The sequence below is a fragment of the Triturus cristatus genome, chromosome 10 (assembly GCF_964204655.1).
Source record: "Triturus cristatus chromosome 10, aTriCri1.1, whole genome shotgun sequence".
NCBI classification, from domain to species: domain Eukaryota; kingdom Metazoa; phylum Chordata; class Amphibia; order Caudata; family Salamandridae; genus Triturus; species Triturus cristatus.
The window spans coordinates 1201852152-1201877832 of record NC_140593.1 but is presented as its reverse complement, the minus strand read 5'-3'; the positions used below and the strand labels follow the sequence as shown (position 1 = coordinate 1201877832).

Genomic DNA, 25681 nt, shown 5'->3' with positions numbered 1-25681 from the left:
AGTGTATAAGATACTGCCTTAACAGAAGCAACATTAAACACAATCCACAAAGAGCCAAAGTAAGACAGTCATACATGCACTTACATGTTGATGGGTGCACGGGTATCAATGCATTCGATTAGATGAATGAATGGACGCAACTTCATACAAAGATCAATGGATTGGCTGGACAGATGGATGGGAGAGAGACCTAGCTAGATGCATGGATGTATGGGGATTATGTTAATGGATGAATACAGGGACAGGTGTCGGTGAAAAAATGGCTGAATGGTTGAGTGGCGTATATACGGGGATGGATGGATGAATGTGTGGGTGGATAGACAACTGCATGGGAGTGGGAGTACTGTATGTAGGGTGGGGTGTGTCTAATTGCACAAATGCATATTTTCATCCAACATGCACACAAGAAACATGAACAAGCCAGACCGGCACCAAAGCAGCATATGGTGGATAACAGTACTAGGAAACAGTCAACAATGTTTAGAGAGGCCTGTTGGGTGGCCATAAATACTGTGCGAAAACAAAGAGTACAGATGACAGCCAGAGACATGGCTTAGCAAACCTCGTGAGACCAGTGCAGGACGGTCCTGCTGAAGACACTGCCAGAAGATGGGATATGGAAACGATGGCATCCTAGTTAGGCAAGGGGAGGGAGAGAACTCGGGCCTTATTTATTACACAGTACAATGAACTGCAAAGTTAACTGATTACATAATCGGAAGGAAAAAGTCCACTTGGGACATCACTAGCCTACTATTTCTGATCGAAGCGATCACAGTGTAATCCAAACACTGGGGCTCCCAGCGTGAAATCCCTCGGTTTAGGCAGAAATCACCTGCAGGTCTCTTAACAGCCACAAGCACCACTTTGGATTAGTTAACAATGCAGTCTGTCATGAAGAACTTGAGGGAAGGAAACGTCTACTTGTGTTCCTTACGAGTCCCGTCCTTTCTTATGGGGAAGATCAGGCTTGATAAGGGAAGGAAGAGAAGGAGGGAGAGAGAGTGCGGTGAGGAAAGAGGATGAAGAGGGACTGGGACAGTGAGTGGGGAGCTGGTGATGAATGACAACAATGGCAATAGAGGTGATAAAGAGAAGAAACCATAAAAAGCACACAAGAAGATAAAACAAGCAGGTAAAAAAGCAGAGGTAAAAAAAAGACTAACAAAATAAGCAGGTATATAAGCAATGTCCTAAACAAATGGGTATCAAGAACGAAAAGGTGATTGTTACAGAAGCAGGAGAGGGTAAAGAAGGGAGGAGTAACAGAGGAGACTGTTGAGAAGGTTAAAGAAAATAAGAAAAGAAAGACAGCATTGGCCGCGCGGCTCACTGAGAACATCAAAGCGGCCGAAAGCGTCTGAAAGGGGAGAAAGGAGGGGTGAGTGCAAGCCGAGGTGACAAGAAGGGCTGGGCGAGAAGGGAGGGGGGAATGCCAGCAGCAGAGGAGCCTGATCAAAGCTGACGAAAAGGGAGGGGGAGAAGGGAGGAGGGAGTGCGAGCAGCAGCTGTGCACGTGCACGCCATCGTGCACTCAAGCTTCAGGCTTGCAAAATCATGTGGGTAGCACTTTGAAAACCCGTATAATAAATGCTCTCCGAGCAGCGCATGCACGCTGGCTCAGTGAGACCTAAAAAGCACTATTTCTTACCATCATCCATGACAAACAATAATGACTCTTCGAAACATTTTTAACCACAAGATACTGCAGTGATTTCTTAGCACCCTCAAAGGTGTAACACTCAATGATTCCAGAACAAGGAAAAGTTTCCTACCCTGTAGTCACATGCACTGCATACTCCTGCATCTAGTGTTGGGCGTGGATGTTTAAAAGTTGTTTTTCTTCTAAGAAGTCTTTGGTCGCATGATATCTTGGGTCTCCTTCCTTACCCACAGTGCAAGAGGGGAAAGACTACACCTCCAGTTGTTGTTCCCAGCTTGTGAGTCATGTAAATGGACCATACCATAGCAAGACAGAAAAGTGTATTGTGACTAATAACCAGTATCCTAAGTCATTGTTGCTTCCGGGGAGGCGGGAGGGCACATATGAATCTACAGCACTACAAGCTACAGAAAAATACAGGGTAACGGTTGCTGTGGATACACATTATGAACAGACTGTAAAACAGTTTCCCCTCGATAAGCAGTGGCTAGTGCACATAAGATGTGGAAGTATGGGATGTGGATTTGTTAAATAAAGCTCTTAAGCATCCTGACAGGCTTGAATATCCACACAGGCTTGAATATCCACACAGTAGTGCCGAGTAAATGTGTGTTAACCATGTAGCAGCCTCGCAGATATCCGTCATTGGAATGTTCCCTAAAAAAGTCAGACTTGCTCCCTTCATTCTAGTGAAATGTGCTTTGGGAATAGCGTGCAGTGCGCGTTTTGTTTCAACATTGTATATGTATGTGATTTACTATCCATCTCGCAAAACCACCTTTTGAAATTGGATTTTGTAAATGAGGCTCCCGAAAAGAAAAAGTTGTTTGCGGATGGATTTAGTCCAAACAATGCAATACATCAGAGCCCTTTTGAAATATGTGTTTAATGTCTTTCTACCACTATTTCAGGATGTGGGAAGATGAAAGGCAACTCTGATTCACATGGAAATAGTAAATTACCTTGGGTTTGCACTGAGGGTGCTCAGACTTTGTGAACTCGTATGAAGGGTTACTTCACTATAGTCACTTGCAAAACACGAACTCTCCTCAGCAAAGTGATTCCAACTGGAAAAGCTATTTTCCACAACAGGAACTGCACTTCACAGGAGTGTCGTGACGCTAATGGAGGTCCCATACGTCTTCAAAGTACCACCGTAAGGTCCCACATATGTGCCGATGGGGTTCTAGGAGGGATGAGTCAGTGCTTCACACAGAATTTCATGCACTTCGGAGGAAGCGGTAAATAACCACCTCTAGGACTGCGGGTGCCAGATTTCTAGGTTCATTTCCTTGAGATTTGGATATCTGAGCGAACCCTAATGTTCCGGCAAGAGGTCTGTTCTCATTGGTGATTTCTCATGCGGTTGAATTGATATTTCCAAAAGGATCAAGTGCCAAGGCTGCTTCGCCTACGTCGGCGCTACTAGAATGAAAGTCACGGATGTTTGCCCAATTTTCCTCAGCACATATGGAATCAGAGGCAGAGGAGGAAAAGCGTAGGCAAATTTTCCGACCAATTCAACAATAGTGCATTGCCCATACCCTGTGGGGATGAGCCCATTTCTTGAAATATATTTACAATACTTGGGATTCATCTTTCATTTAAGCACTTGTTAGTATGTCCTGCTTAGCGGGTCCACAAACATTGTTGCCCACCCCAATAGACGCTCTTCCAGGTGACGGACGCCTTATTCCTATGATTCTGGAAGCAGTACATTTACTATGACTGCTTTGCTCTCTAAGAGAGGGTGTAAAATGCTCTCAGTGCAACATGAATTGCGGTCAGCTCTGGGTAACTGGTGTGACCTTCCTGTTTTCGCATCCTGGTACGCTGAACAGTAATGTGGTTGAGATGTGCGGCATATGGGGTAATGGTCACTTGCGGCTGACAGTCTAGAAACGGCCGGCCTAGCAACAAATTCTTGTTGCTCCCCCATTTGATTGTGTTCAACTCTGGGCCCTACCAGCACCAGATCTTCCCAATAACCCTCCACTTGTGGCCACTGCCTCGATAGACACTCGTTAGTGGACACGTGCAATCTTGCATAAAGCATGATCCCTATACATGAAGCCATCATCCCCAGCACTGTCCCCCCCTTTAAGGGGAGATTGTTTCTCAAAAAGAGGTGGCAGTCTTTCGAATGTCATCACCCTCTCTTTCTTTGGGTATCCTTTCCCCTGTGATGAAGTTTAACACAGCTCGTAGAAAACGTTCGATCTGCTGTGGCTCTAGAGGTGGATGCGTTTTGTTTGCACGGACTATGAACTCGATTCTGTGACACTGCTTCCTGGGTGTGTGCTCGGCATTATTGCCAGATGCTGCGCTTTATGAACCAGGTGCCAAGATATGGGAAGATGTGCATGGCATTTCTTCTTAGATGTGCTGCCACAACCGCTAAACATTTGGTGAACACCCCAGGGGCTGTTGTGATCACAAATGGCAGAACTTTGAATTGGTAGCGTTGTCCATTAAACCACAAAGCCCAAGTAGTAGCAATGTATGGGGGATACAGCAGTAGGTGTCCTGGAGGTGAACTGTCACCATGTAGTCTCCAATGCAGAGCCCCATGATGGTGTCCTGCAGGGGGGTCATTTTGAAGTGTTCCAACAGAATGTAGTGGCTGAATTAGCTGCCAGAGGTCAAGGATAGGCCGTAGGGTGCCGTCTTTCTTGAGACTGATGAAGTACAGAGGCACATTCCATGTCCCCACTGGTGAGGGGGTGTTGGGACAGTGGCGCTCTTGCTGCGAAGTGCCGGTACTGCCTCTTGCAATAGTCACAGAGGTTCCTGAGTCAAGGGTGCTGGCAAGGCGTTATGTTTGGTGGTGTGGGGTAGCACTCTGGATAATAATCCTAATGAGCTACCAAGCAGACCCACTTGAACAATGTTGTTGAATCATCCTTATTCACCAGCCACAGGTGTGGTGTGATCAGGGTGTGTGGAGGGCATGTCACTATGTAATGGTGGAGGCTCCCCTGCTGGAGTTACCTTTACCTCTCCCTTTACCTTATTCAATGCGTCTACGCCAAATGTGTCACCAGCTGTGCAATTTTACCCCAGTGGAACTTGGAAAAGAGACCAATGAAATTTGAGAATATCACCCTGGTGGCCACCCTAGTGGCGAACCACTTGCTGCAGCATCTATCATTTTGCTTGCCTTGTTCAGTGAGTGGCATCCCCAGTTGCCTGGGCACAATCGCTCTTTCTACCCATCTGAGCAACCAAAGAGTCCAGTGGGACATGTCCTCTAATGTACAGAGGGTCATCTTGGGCAGGCTTCTTTTTTTTTTTTTTTTTACCCTCAGTGACCACATGTACCTTGAACGGCTCCTTAATATTTTCTGTGGTCCACTTGGTTATGTTTCTTTGCATGGGTAAGTACTGGACCGACCTTTCAGTTTTTTAAAGTATCTCCACTAAAAAGTCATCTTCTTCAACCACATGAAGTTTTTTTTTTAATGTTGGAAAGCTACCCTTTGTATACCAACATTGTGTGCCACAGTGGCACCTGGGGGTGATGCCTGGACTGGATAGAGCTGCTGGTTAGAGTCCTCCTGCAGCTCAACGTTTCTCAACATTGTAATGTCCCTGAGGGCCATCCTCCTCCCCAGCGCACGGAGTAGACCCATATGAATCGTGGGGGTCGTAGTGACTCCCCTGGTCTGAGTGAAAGGAGGGAACAGGCCGCTGTAAGAGGGATGGTTTGTGTAGTCATGGAGAAAGTTAAAGAAAAGGACCAGTGGGTCGGAAAGGAATAGCTCCAATGTGTTTGGGAGATGAAGCGAGGTGGTGAACGATTCTCCCATCCACAATTCTTCTTGGATCAGGATAAATGACAACTCAGACTGAAAGACCCGAGAGGATGTCAGCGGTCTCAGACTTCAAACTCAACCGTATGAATCCGATGGTGGAAAACAACAATCTGAGGTTGGAGTCTGTATCCTGGTGCATTGTGGGCTAAGGAAGGAGTCATGAGATATCTGGAAACAAAATACTTCTTCAAAGATAAAATAACTTGCAGACGTCCATGCCTGCTTGATGACAGGAGTATGTAGAGAATGTGTATCTAAACCAGCAGTTCATATAAACACAAGGATTTGTTTAGAATCACCAAAATAAACCACCAACACTAGCACCCTTCAAAGCATTAGAAACCCTCATTCTTTAGCACCATCCCGGATAGAAGTAGTAATAGTGAGTCCTAACAACTTTATGAGAGATACCTTACAAAGCAAAAGACACCATAATTCCTCACTGCTGTTTAGCAAAAGTGATTCCCAAACACCTTCTACAACACATGAAAGGGGATTCCGGAGACTTAATGCAAAGCTATGACATGCAAACAATTCCTAACCACAATCTAGCACAAAGTCCTCAATCATTAGCACTCTCCTAAACACACAATGGCCATTCCTTAACACCATCCAAAACTAACAGCTGCAACTGTTCGCACACTCCAGGGCATAAGAAACAGTCATTCCTAAGCACCCTTCAAATCAAACTGCTGCAATTCATTAGCACACTGCAAGGCAAAGGAAACACCAACACCTGAGCATCCTCCAAGACATAGGAAAGTGCGTTTCCTTAACACCCTCTAAAACAAAGAAAGCCTTGTTCCTTAGCACCTTTCTTGACGCAAACAGGGATTCGTTGGCACCCTTCCAGACACAAGGCACAGTCTTTACTATCTTCTAAGACACAACAACCATTACTGCACCAAGCCCTGCCCAACATACACCGTCATCGTAAATGTGCAGAGGGGGCGGTGGCAAGACAATGATTTAATGCACATCTCATTCAAGTGATCACTGGGGCTTTTGTTCTTACTCTTCTCATCTGTCCCTTTTTCAATCTGTGACCCCACAGGACAGCCGAAGGGAGAGAAGCAGTAACTTCCAAGCCTTTGTCAAGATGGCTCTGGAGACCCTCCTGGGATCCTGCCGCCGCATGTCAGAAATGCAGCGGGAGACTGCAGAGAACCTCACCACCAGCAAGCCCTTCGTCTCTTGGCACCGCCCACCACCGCCAGTCAGGCCCTTCCTGCTGATCAAGGCCATCAGTCAAAACTAGCTCACGCCGTGCACGTGTGAGAGGAGTGGATGGGGCTGACAAAGTGCTGACTCTCCCACGCAAGAACGCTATATTGCTTATTTGTGGGTGCAACAACTGTGGACTGCGTGAACATGGAACAGGCTTTGTCCGTCCCTATATTTTCAATAAATGCGAATGTAATAAAGATTTGTCTTTTGTTGCCAGAGACCACCTCCACCGACTCTTGCTGCTCAGTGCAGCGTCCACCCCAGCCTGGGTACCTGCCAATGACCACGCCACACACGGACCTTAATATTACATCTCTTTATACTTATGCGTGTAACTGTAAACTCAACATTCTAAACCAAGCTTTCATTGCGTTCCGCTCTAACACCTACATCACAGCTCTAGTCTGGTAGGAACTACAAGGGTTCCGTCAGAAAAACTTATAATACAATACACTCAGCAGATTGGGGACATTTGAGGATGTATTATCATCTGCCACCAAAACCATGCATTAAAGTCAAAACAAATGTTCTCCCTACCTTCAATGACACATAATAAATATTATATAGGCAAAAAGGATGCACCATCTGTTATTCTAGTACGGATACCCTTCCACTTCTACTGCTCCAACTCAGCCAAGTCCTACCGCGCGCCACCTGCCATTCCAACACTAAGAACCACACACTGCTCTGCCAATTAATCTCAGTTTAGAGCTTCTCTTAACCTTGCAGCGTGAGTCTCCATGTACCTCTTGATTTATATACGCCCGATATATGGTCCCTTCGCCTCCACCCTTCATACAGGTGTGCTGTGTGGCAGCAGATATGCTCTGCTAAACCAATCAGCAAAAGGGCAGTATCGCCAGGGCTTCAGTTGCCACGGCAATTAAGTACCTTCCGCCACAACACTATACAACAGCGGTACTCAAAGTACGGCCCGCGGGCCAGTTGCGGCCCGCCAGCCCTTTCCATGCGGCCCTCGAGTAAAACAACAGACAGTTGGCAATCAACTGCAATTCCGCCTGTTGTTATTCCTCGGGGGCCGCATTCACTGGGTAAAGAAGCATCCGCAAAACCAGTGCCTCGCAAGCAGAGGCGCAACTAGAGCTAAATTTCGGCGGCGGGGGGAGGGGGGGGGGGTGAATCTTTAAGCTTTAGGCAGAGTGGAGCTGATTTCGGGGGAGGGGGGGCTGAATCTTTAAGCAATAGGCAGAGTGGCGCTGCAGGGCCTCTTAGAAGGGGTGAAACAGCGAGGCCTCATTAACATGCAAATGGTCTTTTAAAGACCTGTGAAGTGCTTGGGTGCGGCTGTGTGTGCGCAGCGAGGCTGTCTCATCCCGGCTGCCACACGCGACGGGGGGGGGGGCTGAAGCCCTTTGAGTCCAATGGGTGTTGCGCGCCTGATGGCCTGTATGGGAGATAAGACGAGTGAACAGCAGCGCAAGGACCTGCTTTTTCAGCAGTCTCTCCTCTGCGGGCCGCACACCACCGTAGGCATCTCTTATGCCTCTCACCAGGGCCCACGAGCCTCGATTTGCTCCTACCCCTCTGTGGCGAACAGGCTAGCATCGCTGGTGCTGCCCTACCTGCGGCCTCACAATGCGGCCTCCCCAAACCCACCCAAGCCCGGTACGCTGTCTCATCCCGAGCTGCCACACAGAGAGAGGGAGGGAGACAGCGAGAGGGAGGGAGACAGCGAGAGGGAGGGAGACAGCGAGAGGGAGGGAGACAGAGCGAGAGAGAGACCGAGAGGGAGGGAGACAGGGGGAGGGAGAGAGGGAGGGAGAGAGAGGGGGAGGGAGACAGAGGGACACAGAGGGAGACAGGGAGAGAGAGAGGGAGACAGGGAGAGAGAGAGGGAGACAGGGAGAGAGAGAGGGAGACAGGGAGAGAGAGAGGGAGACAGGGAGAGAGAGAGGGAGACAGGGAGAGAGAGAGAGAGAGAGGGAAACAGGGAGAGAGAGAGGGAGACAAAGGGAGGGAGACAGAGGGAGATGGAGGGAGACAGAGGGAGATGGAGGGAGACAGAGGGAGACAAAGGGAGGGAGACAGAGGGAGGGGGAGACAGAGAGAGGGGGAGACAGAGAGAGGGGGAGACAGAGAGGGAGACAGAGAGTGAGGGAGTGAGACAGGGAGGGAGGGAGACAGAGAGGGAGGGAGACAAAGGGACACAGACAGAGGGAGACAGAGAGCGAGATGGATACCGGGAGAGAGAGAGTGAGACCGGGAGAGAGAGAGTCCCTGTTTGGCAGTATGTCGTATGACCAAATGGGCTGCTCTATATGAGACAGCACGTTGCGTACGATATACTGCCAAACAAGGACTCGGGGAACTTCCATTCGCATACTACTGACTGTGTGAGCCTCTGAGGAAGAGAGTCATCGAAACGCGTCGGGCTCAGTCAGGTGTGAATAATTATAGGCAAGCGCGACGAACCATACCTAATAAAAGCTTGTGGGGAAAAGCAGCTTGTGTTCAAGTGCGGTTCTTCTGATGGACAAATCCCCAATGAACTGTATACATATGTGTGTGTGTGTATGCTGGGTCTGGTGGCTCAGTGGACGAATGCGTCCGCGGCAGGGGTCTGTGTTCAACCTCATGGTCAGTTTTTTTTAGTTGCTCTAGCCCCGCCCCCTCCACCACTGACCCCGCCCCCACAGGTGCGGCCCTCGGCCACAAACCACACTGTAAATTTGGCCCCCGAGAGAAAGTTTGTGAGTACCCCTGCTATACAACACAATTTCACTTCTGTCACAATAAACACAAAGATAAGACTATACTGAAGTCAAGCAATGAAGTGTGTGCCACTGCTCGATCTCAGCAGATTACGTTAGAAAAGGACTTTATATACACCACTCAGTCTTCCAAACCTTCATGTGGCTAAAAAACACAAATGGCCCCAAAAATGTTATAAAACTGACTTTAATGTCTCTGGAACTCACTGTGCTTTGGAGTGGACATACAAAAGAGGAAGCCATGTCTGAAAAATATGTACAAGTCCCCTTGCCCACCCAAGCAACAGGGGAATTTATTTTGAGCTTCCCCACACAGGCAGGCGCATGTGGGGTCCGGAGAGATGACACAGTGGGAATGGCGTGCTTGCTATAGGTCACACAGGACAGTACACGTGGTAGGTTAAGAACATATACCTCAAATAGTATTTACAGTTCAAACCAACAGCAGTCTGACCGGGGGTCGGTTTGACTTGTGGCAAGTGTCTTGTGTGGAAATCCACGCAGTAACAGAGTACAACGCAGTAGGTCTTGAAGGAATAGAAACAACACAGGCCACCAAGCAGTTCCTGTTCACCGCAATGGTTCACATGTTAATAATCATCAGGTGCTGGATCTCTCTGCCTCCAGATCCACATATACCGTACCGCTACCTGCACCCCAAGAACCTCCGTCATATCCACTTGGAATAAAAGCCGGTAATACTTCTGCTCAATGTTTTTTACAAGTGTCGGAAAGGATGTCACTCGAGTTCACGTGTTGGCATGGGCATGAAATCTTCAGCAGCAGCCAAGATCCAGGTTGGCACATTATTGAAAAGCATCCAAAAGGTTCAGTAGGTAGATCGTCAGCCTTTTCACACCGAGTCTGTAATGTAGTTTCAGAGGGGACAGGGTTGCGGAAGGGGGAAGGAGCAGAATGGATGTTGCGGCAGAGCACAGATCCAGATCGCCACAGCGGCAGAGTCCCTCTGCTTGGAATAAGACATCCTTGGTTGGATCCCTTTGGATCAACCAATCAGGCGGTAAAAGACCCAACAGCCAAAGGTCACCCAGTGGCTAGCCCAGCTCAGCTCAGACCACATGTAAACCGTGTGGGACATCCCATATCCCTGCAATAAAAAGAGACAAAAATGTAAGTGCCTGCTTTCACACAAATGTCATTTTGGTTCTTTAACACAAGGGTGCACAAGTGATAAATGTTTTAAAATAGAATACATCTCCCGCCCCCCCCCCCCCCAAACCTATTGTTTTAGCCCAGGTGCCTTGAAATGGCCTCGAGTACAGCCCACAGAATACCATTGCTTGAAACCCGCCTTTCAGAGCTTCCACTCTCCAACACCAAGGCTCAGCTCCTCTGTGGTGGAGGATCTGGGAGAAATTCTAACCTTTCCTTTATACAGTTTACCTCTTCTAGGCAGGGCACATGGAATTATGCCGCAGTGGAATAACAAGTAATGCGATGCAGCTAACAAAATGATGCAGAAAAAAGACAAATGCAGTGTTATGTGGCAGACTTGTGGCAGTATTGCTTCATTAGTTTGTCGTTTTTACAACGGTAACTCTGTGTGGGCAGAGGTCTCATGAGTGTCAGTTTAACACTTAAATCCAGAAACCAACACAGGAAAGGGTAGCCTGTCACTGCACCGCAAAGGGCCTGCCACTTCACTGCAAAACAATGTGACAGCGCTTTAGTCACTTTTGATCCTTTTGAGCAAGAAACATTTTTTGTTAAAATCTGTAAAATATGCGGCTGACGATGGATTAGGTGGCAAATCCATAACTATACAGAAAATGCTGTGGCTGCCGAATTACTAATTCCATTGGCCCTTTTTATAGGGTCAGGTTGTTTATTGCTTCCCTGTGGGCAAGAAACTAACCAAACACACCAAGGATCATGTATTTCCTTCCTACAAATGTTTCAGAATTTGTGTTCAGAAAGATTGGACTACCTGAGGGGTGGGGCGATTTTGTCCCCATCCTAAAAACAAGTGTCTGGAGATGAACTGGAAGAGCACAGGGCTCTTTTCACACACATCTGAGGCATTCAGGATTCGCAGAGAGTATTGGTGGGTTTAGAAGCCCTTTGGAAGCATGGTGAGCATGCCAGAGGTACAGAGGAGAGCGAGGGGACTGAACCACACACACACACCGTCTATACTCATTAGCTACAATGATGCTGTGCACTAGAAGAGCATTATGGCTCCAACTAATTCCTTACTCCTTCTCTAGCTCTTTGTGAAGGGCAGACATTAGCACAACGCATGTTAAGAGCAGGGATTTACATCAACAACTAACCCTTTACTCCAAGTCCTACCACAGTACAATAGGAGACCAGACAATACTACAATACATTCTTATGAGAGCGTGATGCAACCTGCCAGAATGGTATTGAAATGGCGGATTGTTACTCTTGGCGGTTGCTGAGAGTGCGCTGGCGGAGAGGCAACATCCTCCCCTGTGTGTGCACCACCTGATGGCACAAAGCCATACTTGTTTGGGTTATGGGGGGGGGAGCGAATAGTTTGTGTCAAGTTGGGGTTGACGCAACGTGGTTAGAGGGGTGTTTGTAGGGAACTTTTTTTGGAGCCACAGTAAAAGTAATGATCATAAGGTACATTCCAGTTACTCTAAGCAGACGGTTGGGTTGGACAGTGTAAGATCCATTTTGTTACCTATAGCTTCCCGTATTTCTCTAAGATGACCCATCAGGAAGGTCAGTTACTCAGATTCTTAACATGGAATGTCCGGGGCCTTAATAATCATCGTAAAGTGCGGAATGTTATCGCTGATCTTAAACGGCATTCTGTAGACATTGCCCTACTACAAGAAACTCATTTGCCTATGGATAGCATGATGTTAACGCAGAGAGTGTTGCAGGGCTCGTTCCATGCCTCGAAGTTTACTTCCCATGCCAGAGGGGTGCTCACATGGGTTAACCCGAAGTCAGGACTCAAACTAGACCAGTGTGTGGCTGATGTAGAGGGGTGGTTCACCATTTCCAGGTGCAGTGGGAAAGGCCTAGAATTGCTAGTAATTAACTTGTATGGGCCTAATTACGATAACCGTCACTTTTACCAATCCCTTTTCACATCCCCCAGTGTCGATGTAGCGCTACTGCTGTTACTGGGAGGAGATTTAATTGCATCTTAGACCCAATGCTAGACTGCCTTCGGGGGCCCAGAGCATTGCACCTCGGCCTCAGCGAAACTCATTACGGACACAACAATACGGCTAGATATGGTGGATGTCTGGAGGGCAAGATTCCCGGGGTAAGGGGGCAATACACACTATTCTGCTCCACACGGTCTCCACACTAGAATAGACTACTGGTTATTGTTGTGATAAATTTATTCGGAGGTCAGAGACTGTAAGGTTCACCTACGAACCTTGTCAGATCATGCTCCCATATTCTTGGTACTGTGTCGTCCGCAGAGGCAGCCCAACCCGTTCACTTGGAGGTTTCCCCCATACTCGCTACTTGACACCGCTTTCAAAGCTGAGATGGCTGAGGCAATCGAAGATTTTTTTGCAAATAATATATTATCGGTTTCGCAGTTCTCCACGGTTTGGGAAACATTTAAGGTATACATTAGAGGCATTGCTATATCTAAGCACTCTGGGGTGCTTCGTGCTATTAGGAGCAGGCTAGAATACCTGGAGAAACATCTGCCTGAGTTGGAGACAGTATTGCGTCGAGATGGGGCGATGGAAGGAAACGACGAATTGCAAAAACCGCTCGCGGAATATCAGGAGGCAACTGATAGCGAATTTAAGCATATGAGGAATTCCGCAGTTGCTAGAAGCTACGGGGAGGGAGAGCGGTGCTATTGAGGCACAGGAGAGAAGCATCAACGATTACGGCAATCAGGTCGGAGGAGGGAGAGATGTTGGTAGATCCTGAAAGCATAGCCAACCAATTTAGGCAGTACTAAAAAATCACTTTATCGCTCCCGCTCCCAAACAGATGTTAGTATGATCCGTGACTATTTAGAGCACATAAAATTACCCTGGCTCACGAATGAACAACGAGAGTACCCGATGAGGCCGCTAGAGGCCTGGGAGATACACGAGGCCTTATGCCATATGCGATCAGGAAGTGCCCGGGGCAAGACGGTGTAACAGTGGCCTTCCACAAAGAGTTTAAAGATCTCATGGTTCCTCATCTAGTAACGCTATTCGAAGAGCTCTATGAATCAGGGGAACTGCCCCAGTCATTGAGAGAAGCCACGATAGTCACTATACTTAAGCCCGGTAAGCCCCCAGAGGAGTGCTCCTCATTCCACCCGCTGTCATTACTTAACATAGATACCAAAATATATGCCAACATTCTAGCCAATCGTCTTACTCCCTTAGTACGGAGTCTCGCCAGCACAGAACAGGCAGGGTTTGTCCTTGGCTGTAATCTAACATACAACTTGCGCACCTTCTTCGGCACACTCCAACATGTAAACCCAGAGTTCAAATCAACTGCGATATTTCTAGACACAGAGAAAGTGTTTTATTCGGTAGAATGGCCATTTATGCGAGCAGTTTTGGAAAGAATGGGGGTGGGTGGAGTATTTCTGAAATTGGTTGCAGTTCTGTACAATTTGCCCGCTGCCAGAATACGCACGGGAGATTTGGTTACCGCACCTGGTAACAACCTCTAGGGGCACTAGGCAAGGTTGCCCACTGTCACCTTTTCTATATGCTATAGTAGCAGAACCCCTTGCATGCGCTCTCAGGGAATACCATGGCTTTCGGGGGCTACGGTTTTCGGCCTATAAATTAATAGTGTCATCATATGCGGATGACACTATCTCCGGTAGTTAGGGAAGTTGCTCGATTTGGTGAACTTTCAGACTTAAAAATTAACTGGACCAAGTCCATAATCTTCCCCCCCGACGGCATCCACCCCTCCTTTTGAGCTAGACTTCCCTTTAACTTGGACCACGGAACCGTTCCGCTATCTGGGCATACAAATTCATACGGACCCGGAGATAGTTTTTAAGGAAAACTATGGGAGGGCGGTCACTAAACTAGAGGAAGACGTTAATCGATGGATCCGATTGACTATTTCGCTTCTGGGGGCGGATATTGCTGATGAAAATGGTGATACTCCAGAGGTTTTTATTATTATTCTTAAATATCCCCATGGTCCTCCCAGTACACTTTTTAAAAACTATCACCTCCATACTGACTAAACTGGCGTGGGCGGGAAAGCAGCAGAGAGTGCAGTGGAAGGTTCTCACTCTACCTTACTATCTCGGTGGACTGGGAGCCCCAGATATGGACTTGTATTACAGAGTAGAACAAAGCTCACATGCGTTTCATTGGTTACACCAGACTTTAGACCCTCCGCACTTACACATTGAAAAGGTAGCGGTTGCTCCTTCTGACCTCCCCATTAGCCTATTTCGCCCCCCAGATCGTCATACGGGATTTCCTGGACTCAAACTCCACGGTTCACGCATGGCATTGACTGGTGAAAAGACAGGCCTGTAACATATTATACTCCCCAATGGTTCCGCTGGAATGGTGCGCTTGGCTCCCTATGAGAAAAGATCGCGCTATACTCAAAGCATTGCAGACTATAGGTGTAACTAAAGCGGGTGACCTCCTCCTGGAGGGGAAAGCTCGTACGTGGGCGATGTAGTAACAGAGGGTACTGCGGTCACCCCACTAGTGCAATTTCAGTACCATAGGGTGAGTCATGCTCTGCGTGAGATACTAGGCAAAGACGTGGCGGAGCCTTCTGAGGTGACCCCGCTCACAATCATACTGAAAGCAGAAACACCCTGCAAACTAGTGTCCAATATTTATGGGGTTGCACAGGCCTATCGTAAGAACTATTACACAAAGTCTAGATTTGAGTGGCAAAAGGATCTGGATACGGTCATAGATGACACTAGGAGATTAAGTTGTGAGGCGACTGCCGGGTCTCCTTAAACGGCCGACACTGGCTAAACCATTTTCAATATTTACAGAGAGTCTATTACACGCCGGAGCGGCTCTTTTGGTATGGGCTGAGTGAGACAGCTGAGTGTGAGAGGTGGGGGGTATGTACTGCGGACTTCCTACATGTAGCCTGGCTATGCCCAACAATTGCAAAGTTCTGGGAAAAGGTATTCCAGACACTGAGGGACATTACTGAGGCGACAATGCTCCCTGATCCGTTAATCGCCCTGCTGGGCTACACTAAGAAAATAAAGAAGGGAATTCGTAGATTGGTTGAAAAGGGAGTGTTAATTGCAAAGCGTAGAATAGCAATGTGTTGGGCGAGAGGCCCTCCACCCACAATGCAGGAGTGGTCGCAAGACATGTCGTACTGTAACACTCAAACGGAACTGTATAGTGAGCTACTTCCCACCCAAAGTCGTCCCAAAAACTTCTGGGGATTGTATCAAACTTATCTCGCTGGGAAGGCTCTCCCGGCCGCAGACTCGCTCCCTGATACGGTGGACATCTCAATGTAATTGTAAATGCTATTATCCAACATGTCACTGGTATATGAGACCGACCGGTGTAACTAACCTGGCAATCGAATTGTAGTATAAGAGATATGGAATTGTGCCTGTTGTGTACGCTGAATGTCATCTCTGTGGCTCCTGTTTGTTAGTGAATGGTTCGCATGATTTCTTTTACTGTATATACTCATGTGAATGCTTCAAATATGCAGATTACGTAATGGTTTATCCTTGTAGTCTAACATTAGAAGCAAGTCATGTCTTTATTTAACTGTAAAACCCAATAAATGCAACATTAAACAAATAAAAATAATTATGAGAGCAGAGGAATCTGGCCCCACCTAACCCCTTACCCAACCTTCTTCCAAAAGGAAGAATAGAAGACTAGACACAGCTACAAGACAGATTCGTAAAAGAAGAGCAGTGCAACCCCACGAGGAATTTAGATCTTCGATCAGAGCGGTTCTAATATTGATTGCGCCAAACATACCCATGAGTGTAGAAAAAATACACAAAGATGCCAACGCACCCAATAGAGATACTACTAACATTTTCGAAGAAATCTCAAACGTATTAATACAGTAGGCACACGATAAGCTACTGTGGATGGGGACATTAATTGACTATGGGATAAACGATGAAGAACTACTGATAGACCACATGCCGCTCATCCACGCCAATAATGGTGACCATGGGCAGGCGGATCCAGCTTGGTGGATGCAACAAGGTGATGTGAGAAGGTCCTCCTTTTATTCATCACTGTATGTCACATACCAGAGGACTGACTTTCCAATGACATGCACTGAACAAATAGGGAAATTCCCAGGGGCAGAATATTTGGATTGTACATTTTTTGATCATGCATCAATGCCAGTCAAATGGAGGTAGAGCGGTGGAGACAACAGATGACAGCCCTCATTGGCTGGCCATTCAGGGGAGAGATAAGGGAAGCCATAATAGAATTTTAAAGTTCCACTGAAATTTGCAGGGACACTACAGGAGGCTTTTAAAGTCACGAAAAGCGGGAAATCAATGAGTACCTACAATAGGGTCAGGAAAACATTAGCAACCGAAATCAATAAACTAGAGAAAGAAAATAAAGAAACAGAAAACTACCACTAGGTGACAATTTAGAGGAAACAAAACCCGAGAAAATGAAGGAATTGGGGCAACTAGAGAAATACTAGGCAAACACAGTTATAAGGTAAACCAAACACCAGCATGAAGGCGGTGAGATGGTAGGACTTGCTTTGTTAGTGAACCGAAAAAAAGGTGACAACCCAATAATAGCAATAAAGGAAAGAACTTCTATTACATAACACAGAGAAAACACCAGGGGTCTGTGCACTGCCCAGCTTTGGTGTACACAAGACCTTCAATACAGTAAGTAAACTTAAAACATGTTTAAAGCCATAGGGGATATGGATTAGGCCAACCGTTCTTGTGATGGTATCCATACTATACGAAGAGGTGACAGGAAAAACAGGTAAACTAATATCGGGCAGTTGTAAAGTATACAGCGGAAGGAGTTTAAGGGTGTCCGACGTCACCACCTGTTTTTGCAATGGTAATTGAACTACAAGCACAAATAGAGAGTTTTAGAACAAGAGACATAGAACACTAGTAGAAAAAAATGCATTTTAGATCATTATATGCCATATTACAAGCAGTCAAGGACCCTGGTACGAGGCAGAAACGATGTTCCAAGAAGTGGGATCATTATGTGGCTGGCTTTAGACTAAACCCAAGTCTACATTATACCCTCCCTGGGAGCTTGACCAGGGAAGCCTCGCTGGATCCCTGTTGGCAGTACAAGCAAGGCCATTAAAATATATGGGTAGATTGATCTGCGCAGATCTGGATACATTTTGTAAATAGAATGTAGAAGCAATGATTAAAAAAATCATTCTAAACAAGCATTGGCATAGCCAATAGGTCTCGCCTTTGGGACCTTATAAGTGTTTAGCCATGCAACAGTTGCATAACTAAACACTTATAAGGTCCCAAAAGCGAGACCTATTGGCTAGGCCGCGACAGTGAAAGTAATCGCGGTAAAGCGCGGCGCGCGCGCCCGCGCACTTGCACTGTAGCTCTAGGCTGGCCTGGTAGCACTTTTTGGAGCCCTCTCCTTAAGTCTCGCCAGAGCGGCGCATGCGCTGGGTCAGGCGAGACCTAAAAAGCACTGAGAAGTAGCTAAAAAAAAACTGATGTCCCTGATGGGACAAGGAGCCTAAAGTAAAGTTATAGTCCCTTTCCGAGTGCAGTACATGCCACAGTAAAGGGTGACACATTTCAGACTCTTGCTTGCATGGACTGGACACTCTAATGAGGGGACTATATTGGGAGGGAGGCAAGAGTGAGGGTCTTGTTAGAAACATTAAGGCTGCTGTGTGAGGAAGGGTGAGTGCGTTGGCTCCAGATTGTAAACAGACTCCAGGCTTGTCTTGGTTCAGGGAAGGAGCTCTGGATCCAACCGGTAAATTAACAAGAGCAATCAACACCCAACTGTCCTGACTGTCACACCATTGCTAGCAAAGAAAAAGACCAGAACACTACCCACATACATACAAACCATTATACATGTCTGAAATACAACAGCAGAGCTAAAGGGGCACAAATATATGTACACACAGCAATTATCGACACAGCTGCAGCCTTATTCACCCACACCACCAAGTTTTAATGCTTAATGTGACAGCAACCGGAAACTGAATAGACCAGAAGACATGTACGGAAAGGGGCGATTGAAGGAATTTGTAAACTTCTGTACTAGATGGACAATTAGCAATGCCAACGTCCTCAGACATGGGAGAGTAGAAAAGCCAGTTCAGAAGGGATGGGCAGACTTCCCTAAGGAACCGGACATTCACTACTAGATAAACAAGAATATATTAGAATTGTGAGATGGAGGCACTTTCATCACCAGGTAATACTGGGCCTGCTTACTCACAGAGAATAAAAAGTCAGGCTGAAGAAAGAAGCATGGAGCAGGGACCTAGAGAAGAAACAGGAGCCGAGAACTGGCAAAAGATATTCACATACTGAAAAAAGGTCACCAGAAACATCTGATAAAAGAGGATCAATATAAGTGTATGCAGGGGATATACAGGACACCTCAACTCATGCAGAGAATCAGCCCGGAACAGACCCACACCATCCACAAATACATGATAAACGCAGGCACATACATACACAGTGGAGTACAGAGCTTCTGGATAGAGGCACACTGAACTTACATACGCCAACAGGCTTTGCAGTGTGATATCCGCCTATGGCTAACAACACTCTTACCACGCGGCAAATGCAACTAGGCATTGTCAGAAGGTGCTAAGCCTGGGCCAACATTAGCCAAAAGAAGACATGCACACCAATCAAAGAGAGCAACGACACTAGGAAGTGGGAGGAAGACTAGCTAAATGGGTAACAGTGGAACGCAGAGTGAGGAGAAGGTTGCGGTACGAAAGAGGGGAGGAGAATTGAGGAATGATATGTGAAGCAGCGTTGACGGAACTAGAACATCGGGAAGACACACTATCTGAGGGCAACCGAAAAACCAACGCAGAGGAAGTTTAACTTACGCCATCATGAGCTGACACCAGAGAAACTAATAGGGAAAATAACCAAATAAGTGCACAAGTTTGTAACAAAACTGTCCCTGTGAAACTGTATTAACCCCTTCCGTGCTCATGACGGAATGGTTCCGTCATGACCCACGGTTGAGCTGTGCTCATGACGGAACCATTCCGTCATGACCCCGCCCGCGCAAGATTCCGCCAGCACAGCGGCGGAATCTGCGCAGCATGGAAGGGGTTAAACAAGTATAACTAAGGACTCCTGTGGGATCTAAGTACATGGGGATACAAGTTGTAAAAATGTAATGAGTGAATAAACCCAATTTTTTAAAAATCCTTTCATTTAGATCTGATCTATTTTCCAATTTGGTCAAAACCACTAAGTCAACTTTATAAAATATACAACAATGTTCAGATTTACTCAAAGTTAACTTTTGTGCTTTAGTTCTAGGATTAGGACAGAGTAGTTTTGATCAAAATCGACAAAGTATTATAAGTGTGAACGTGCTCAGCGCAATTGACGGGGCGGGAAGGATTGTGTGCGCGCAGGATATGCCTTGTGTCAGGAATAGCTAAGTTGATATTTCTGAAGGGCTTCAAAGTGGCAATTTGGAGGACTGAATGAAGCGATCCCATGGCTCGGCTACATGCTTCACTCCCTATATCTCAGTTCTTCAGGCCGAGCAGGGCGAATGAGCAAGAAACGGAGTATAATTTATGATCAGTGAACTGAGCACAGACTGCCAATGACAGCGGAGCCTGTAAAGGCAAATGTTGCGCATTCCTACTTGGCCGTCTTATTTCTGAGCATCTGTTTTAAGGGCACAGTGGGAGTAGGTGGCTCAAGAGGGACTGACCAAGAGTTGGGGCTGAGCTCTTCCTCCTGACCCTCACCCACACACACCAGACTCTTACCTGCTCCTCCGTGGAATCTTCGGTGTCAACATCAAAGAGCGAGCCCAGGTACGTCAGATGAAAAATGGACAGAGCTCCAAAAAAGAGATTTACACCTCGGACCCAGAGATCCTGGCAAAAACAAGCAAGAGAAGTGGGAACAGCAGTAAAAACACAAATACAAACCCCAAATCATGCCACCCTTGGCAGAAGCTCTGGAGAAGCCCCCCAATCACCTTCAACACTATTAAACCTCTGTATCCAACCCAAAGCCTCCTCCATGCTCTCCTCCAGACTCCAAGGCTTTCGTCGTACTCTCAATCAGGCTCGTGGGGCTCCCTTTGCCACAGTCCATGGCTCCGTCACAGACACAATCATGCCCAGTGCTCCAGGCTGAGGGATACCTGGACTCATCCATCTACTTCCACCATTCTCCACCCAAGGCAGTAGGATCCCGCCCTTCTACTCGCTCAAGTACTGGCAGGCTCTCAGGACCATCTCCTCCAGGCTGGAGACATCCTTGATGGCCTACATGTATAGCCCAGAGTCCTCTGTGCTGCCAGACTCTCAACACACACCCCTTCACTTCTACCCATCTCTCCATGGTGCCAGCAGCCTCCCCTGCAGCCCTTCCACCCTCCCATGGGTAAGCAGGCAGTGCTCTCCAAGGAGCCCATGGCAGCAGATGCTTACTGTCTTGTGAAGATGGGTGCAGCCAGGAGAGCAGCGCCTGGACAGGATACAGGCATTGAAGATAACCGCGAGCCTCCTGCGGAGAACTGGAAAACCCAAAGGGAAGTAAATCAGCAAAAGACATGGACAACTACTCCTTCAAAAGTGGGGGGTGGGGGGGGGGAGGCATAGGGAAAACAAACTCGCACTAGCCACAAGCAACGCGCTGGCAGTGCCCGTGACTTCTAGGCAACACGTGACTGGTAAAAGGTCCAGTTTCCCTGGTAAATGTACTAAGGAAAGAATGGGCATTGTCGATTCAATCCTCCCTCGCACAAGGATGCACATGTGGGCACAGCACAGGAATTGTTCACACACATAATACATACAACACAGGTAACAGCAGTAAAAGCGTACGGTAAAGACGTCATACTTATAACACAAGCTTCATTCATACAAGCTTTCCTCATGGAAAAACACATATAACAACAGCTCGCTTCCCTTACAGACATAACATAACATGCATTTCTTATGTTATGTTAATTTAATTTATATCACGCTCGAATCAGCTGAGGGGTATTTAAAAAGCGCATTTGCACCCCTAAGGTTATCTTGGCGGTGAATTAACATGTTTATCGTTACCAAACTAAATGGTTCTCATTTTATCAACCTTAGGAAAGGAATTACTGGTAAACGTAAAGCTCAGACCTGGTAAAGTGCTACCCTAGTTACATGGAGCCATCTGGACTCGCTGTACATACATCGCTGGTAGCAGTAGTACAAGCGGTCTACATGTAAGGAACATGTACAGCACATGCAGCAGTGCATGTTCCCCTTACAGACATACAACACACACTGCAGCAGGGCAGGATTCCTTCAAACAAAGTTAGCAAAGCCAACTGTAAAGCGTTACATATAGTCGATGCAGCAATCAGGTTTCACTCTCGTGGAAAAGATAGAGCACAGGTTCAAGAAGTGCAAGCTTCCTTCACACAAAGAACAGTTACAGAACACACAGAAGCGGGCCAAACACAGTATAGACAGCAGTAGTACCAACATTCCTCACACAAAACAGGTAAAGGACATACAGCAGCAGTCCAAACACAGCAAAGACAGCAGCAGTGCAAGCTTCCCTCACACAAAGAACAGGTAAAAACCACACAGCAGTATTGCAGGCTCTCCTCACACAAAGAACAGGTGCAGAAAACACAGCAGCAGTCCAAGCACAGTAAGGACAGCAGCAGTCCAAGCACAGTAAAGACAGCAGCAGTGCAAGCTTCCTTCACACGAATAACAGGTACGGCACATACAGCAGTAGTCCAGGCACAGTAAAGACAGCAGTAGTGCCAGCTTTCCTCACACAAAACGGGTAAAGGACATACAGCATCAGTCAAACAGTAAAGATAACAGTAGTGCAGTCTCTCTTCACACAAAGAACAGGTGCAGACCACACAGCAGCAGTCCAAGCACAGTAAAGACAGCAGCAATCCAAGCACAGTAAAGACAACAATAGTGCAAGCTTCCCTCACACAAAGAACAAGTACAAAATAAACAGCAGCAGTCCAAGCACAGTAAAGACAGCAGCAGTCCAAGCACAGTAAAGACAACAGTAGTGCAAGCTTCCTTCACACGAATAACAGGTACGGCACATACAGCAGTAGTCCAGGCACAGTAAAGACAGCAGTAGTGCCAGCTTTCCTCACACAAAACGGGTAAAGGACATACAGCATCAGTCAAACAGTAAAGATAACAGTAGTGCAGTCTCTCTTCACACAAAGAACAGGTGCAGACCACACAGCAGCAGTCCAAGCACAGTAAAGACGGCAGTAGAGCAAGCTCCCTCCATGCGAAGAACAGGTAAAGAACACACAGCAGCGGTCCTAGCACAGTAATGACAGCAGCGGTGCAAGCACAGTAAAGAAAGCAGCAGTCCAAGCATAGTAAGGACAGCAGAAGTCAAAGCACAGTAAAGACAGGTAAAGACCGCAGCACTGCAAGCTTTCTTTCCACAAATAACAGGTACAGAACACACAGCAGCAGTCCAAGCACAGTGAAGAAAGCAGCAGTCCAAGCACAGTAAAGACAACAGTAGTGCAAGCTTCCCTCACACAAAGAACAAGTAAAGAACACACAGCAACAGTCCAAGCACAGTAAAGACAGCAGGAATGCAAGTGTCCCCCACAAAGAACAGATAAAGAATACACAGCAGTAGTCCAAGCACAGTAGAGACAGCAGCAGTCCAAGCAAAGTAAAGACAGCAGCAGTGAAAGCTTCCCTCGCCCGAAACAGGTAAAGGACACACAGCAGCATTCCAAGGACAGTAAAGACAGCAGCAGTCCAAGCTTCCCTCACACAAAGAACAGGCAAGAACATACAGCAGCAGTCTAAGCACAGTAAAGACAGCAGCAGCCCAAGCACAGTAGAGACAGCAGTAGTGCAAGCGTCCCCACACAATGAACAGATAAAGAATGCACAGCAGCAGTCCAAGCACAGTAATGACAGCAGTAGTGCAAGCTTCCCTCACAACAAGCATTAAAAATGCAATAGGTCTCGCGTTTGAGTTAAAGCTATTGTCATTGTAAATGGCAATGTTTGTTCCTTATGTGTTATGGAATGTATTATGTATGTGGTGTGTAGTGGAATTGTGTGTGTCGGACTGGATTACTTAGTTGTGTAATTGTGAGGCATGAAATTGTGTGGTGTGGCATGGATTGGATTTGTGGAGTTATATGGAATAGTGTGCAGCGGAATTATATGGATAGTAAATATGTGGTATTGAGTGTACTGGAATTATGTGGAGTGGGAGTGTGCGTTATGAAGTGTAATTATGTGGAATGTTATTTTGTGTTGTGGAGTGCTATGTAGTGGAGTTTAATTATATGGTGTGCCGTTGAAGTTAGAGGCACGATGTGGAACTGTGTGGTGTGGATTAGATGTATGTAGTGTGTTGTGCAATTGTGTTGTTGAATTGTATTATGCAGTTTGATGTAAAATTATGTGGTGTGGATTGCAAATGTGTGGAGGTGAATTGTGTGGTGTTAAACTGTGTAGATAGCTTTACCGGTTTGGTGATGAAAAAGAAGAAATAGGTAGGATCTAAGCTTCAGGTCTGTGGCGTTGAGTGGAGTGGCATAAAGTGGAGTGCAGTTGTGTAGCATTGTGTGGAGTGCAGTTGGTTGGAGTGGTGTTGCATACAACAGAGTGGGGTAGTGTGGAGTGGCAGTGCAAGAAGTGGCATTGCGTGGGTGGCGCTGCATTGATTGATAATACGTGGTGTGGTGCAGAGTGAAGTGCAGTTGAGCAGAGGGGGTCGGCATTGCGTAGAGTGGAGTGCAGTTGAGTAGAGTGGCATTGTGTGGAGTGGTGCAGAGTGGCGCTGCGTGGAGTGGCGTAGAGTGAAGTTGTATATAACAGAGAGACATGGAGTAAAGTAGAGTGATGCGGAGTAAAGCAGAGTGGCACAGAGTAAAGCAGAGTGGCACAGAGTAAAGAAGAGTGGCACAGAGTAAAGAAGAGTGGCACAGAGTAAAGAAGAGTGGAGTAAAGCAGACTGACACTGATTGAAGTAAAGCAGAGTGGCGTGGAGTAAAGGAGAATGGCGTTGAGCTGAGGGGAGTGAAGTAAAGCAAAGTGGAGTGGAGCGGGATTGAGTAAAGCAGAGTGGAGCAGAGTGGCTTGAAGTAAAGCAGAGGGGCATTGAGTGAAGTTGAGTAAAGCAGAGTGGCATGGAGCAAAGCAGAGTGGCTTGGAGCGGAGTAAAGCAGAGGCCGGGTCTGAAGTAAAGTAGAGTGGACCAGCTTTAGCACAGCGCCATCTCTGCAGGAAAAGGGCTAACCATTTATTAGTACTTGCCTCTGTGGACATCCACAAATGTTGCACCTTGGATACGGCTTTTAATACTGCAGCATCTCTTTGCAGGCAATGGGCTACAAACACTAATGAGGCCTGCAGCAGTGCACGCCCACTAATGTAGCGCCTAACATACAGCAGGATCTCCATCATCTGAGACTCTGAATATGTATCACTCGCCACCAGTGGACGCCCACAAATGTTACTGTTTCACGACCGCATCCTCTCCCTGCAGGCAAAGGGCTATAAATCTCTATCAGTTCCTGCACCGGTAGCGCCTCAGAAAATGTTTTTCACACAGCAGCAGTTCCCTGTCCTGCGGGGACTGGTGAGGGTCTAAAAACCCATCTGCCCCTGCGCCAGTGGACACCCACAAATATAGCGCCCAAGATACGGTTTTCAGCAAAGAAGTATTTCCCTGCAGGAGCTTCTCTGTCTGCACTCGGCTAGGACACAGAGTCAAGGCCACTTGCAGACAGGATATCTGAAACGTCCAGCAAATAGCGGAGGTGAGCAATCTCTGAAGGAAGGTGCCTATGCTGTTGTCTTAGACACGTCCTCTAGAACCCCTCTGCCCTCGAGGTAGTGCTATGGTCTTTTTGGCCATCAGGAGGGACGGACCGGCAGTGTGCATCATTTTGACAACTCAAGGAATTTGGCAGCTGGAAAGGCAACCAGCTGGCTAAGCGAGGAAGACACTTGCTGTGGACATAGGAGATGATCTACGAGTCACAAACTGAAAGCTTAGGCTATGATTACGGGGTCAGCAAACTCGGTACCCTTACAGTAGTGCCTCTTATTAACAGCGCTAG

General features: G+C 47.0%; 1 protein-coding gene and 1 long non-coding RNA gene across 4 annotated transcripts in view; one reads left to right on the top strand and one right to left on the bottom strand.

Annotated features, from left to right (window-relative positions):
• The window catches only part of LOC146797052 (uncharacterized), a 31261-nt gene extending 24330 nt beyond the window's left edge, over positions 1–6931 (top strand). The window contains exon 4 of the long non-coding RNA XR_014969679.1: positions 6533–6931. This is a non-coding gene — a long non-coding RNA (uncharacterized LOC146797052). The remainder of the gene's footprint in view (positions 1–6532) is intronic.
• A 2675-nt stretch (positions 6932–9606) lies between these two features.
• Positions 9607–25681, bottom strand: part of PORCN (porcupine O-acyltransferase) — a 78514-nt gene continuing 62439 nt past the window's right edge. For 2 of the 3 annotated variants that reach the window (XM_085629662.1, XM_085629661.1), the window contains exons 11-13: positions 21042–21127; positions 20370–20480; positions 9609–10545 (exon numbers count right to left, since the gene is read on the bottom strand). In XM_085629662.1, coding sequence (XP_085485788.1) covers positions 10444–10545; positions 20370–20480; positions 21042–21127 — 299 coding nt within the window. In that variant the 3' untranslated portion in view covers positions 9609–10443. Of the gene's footprint in view, positions 10546–20369; positions 20481–21041; positions 21128–25681 lie in introns of all 3 variants that reach the window. The other variant, XM_085629663.1, reaches the window with a different exon arrangement.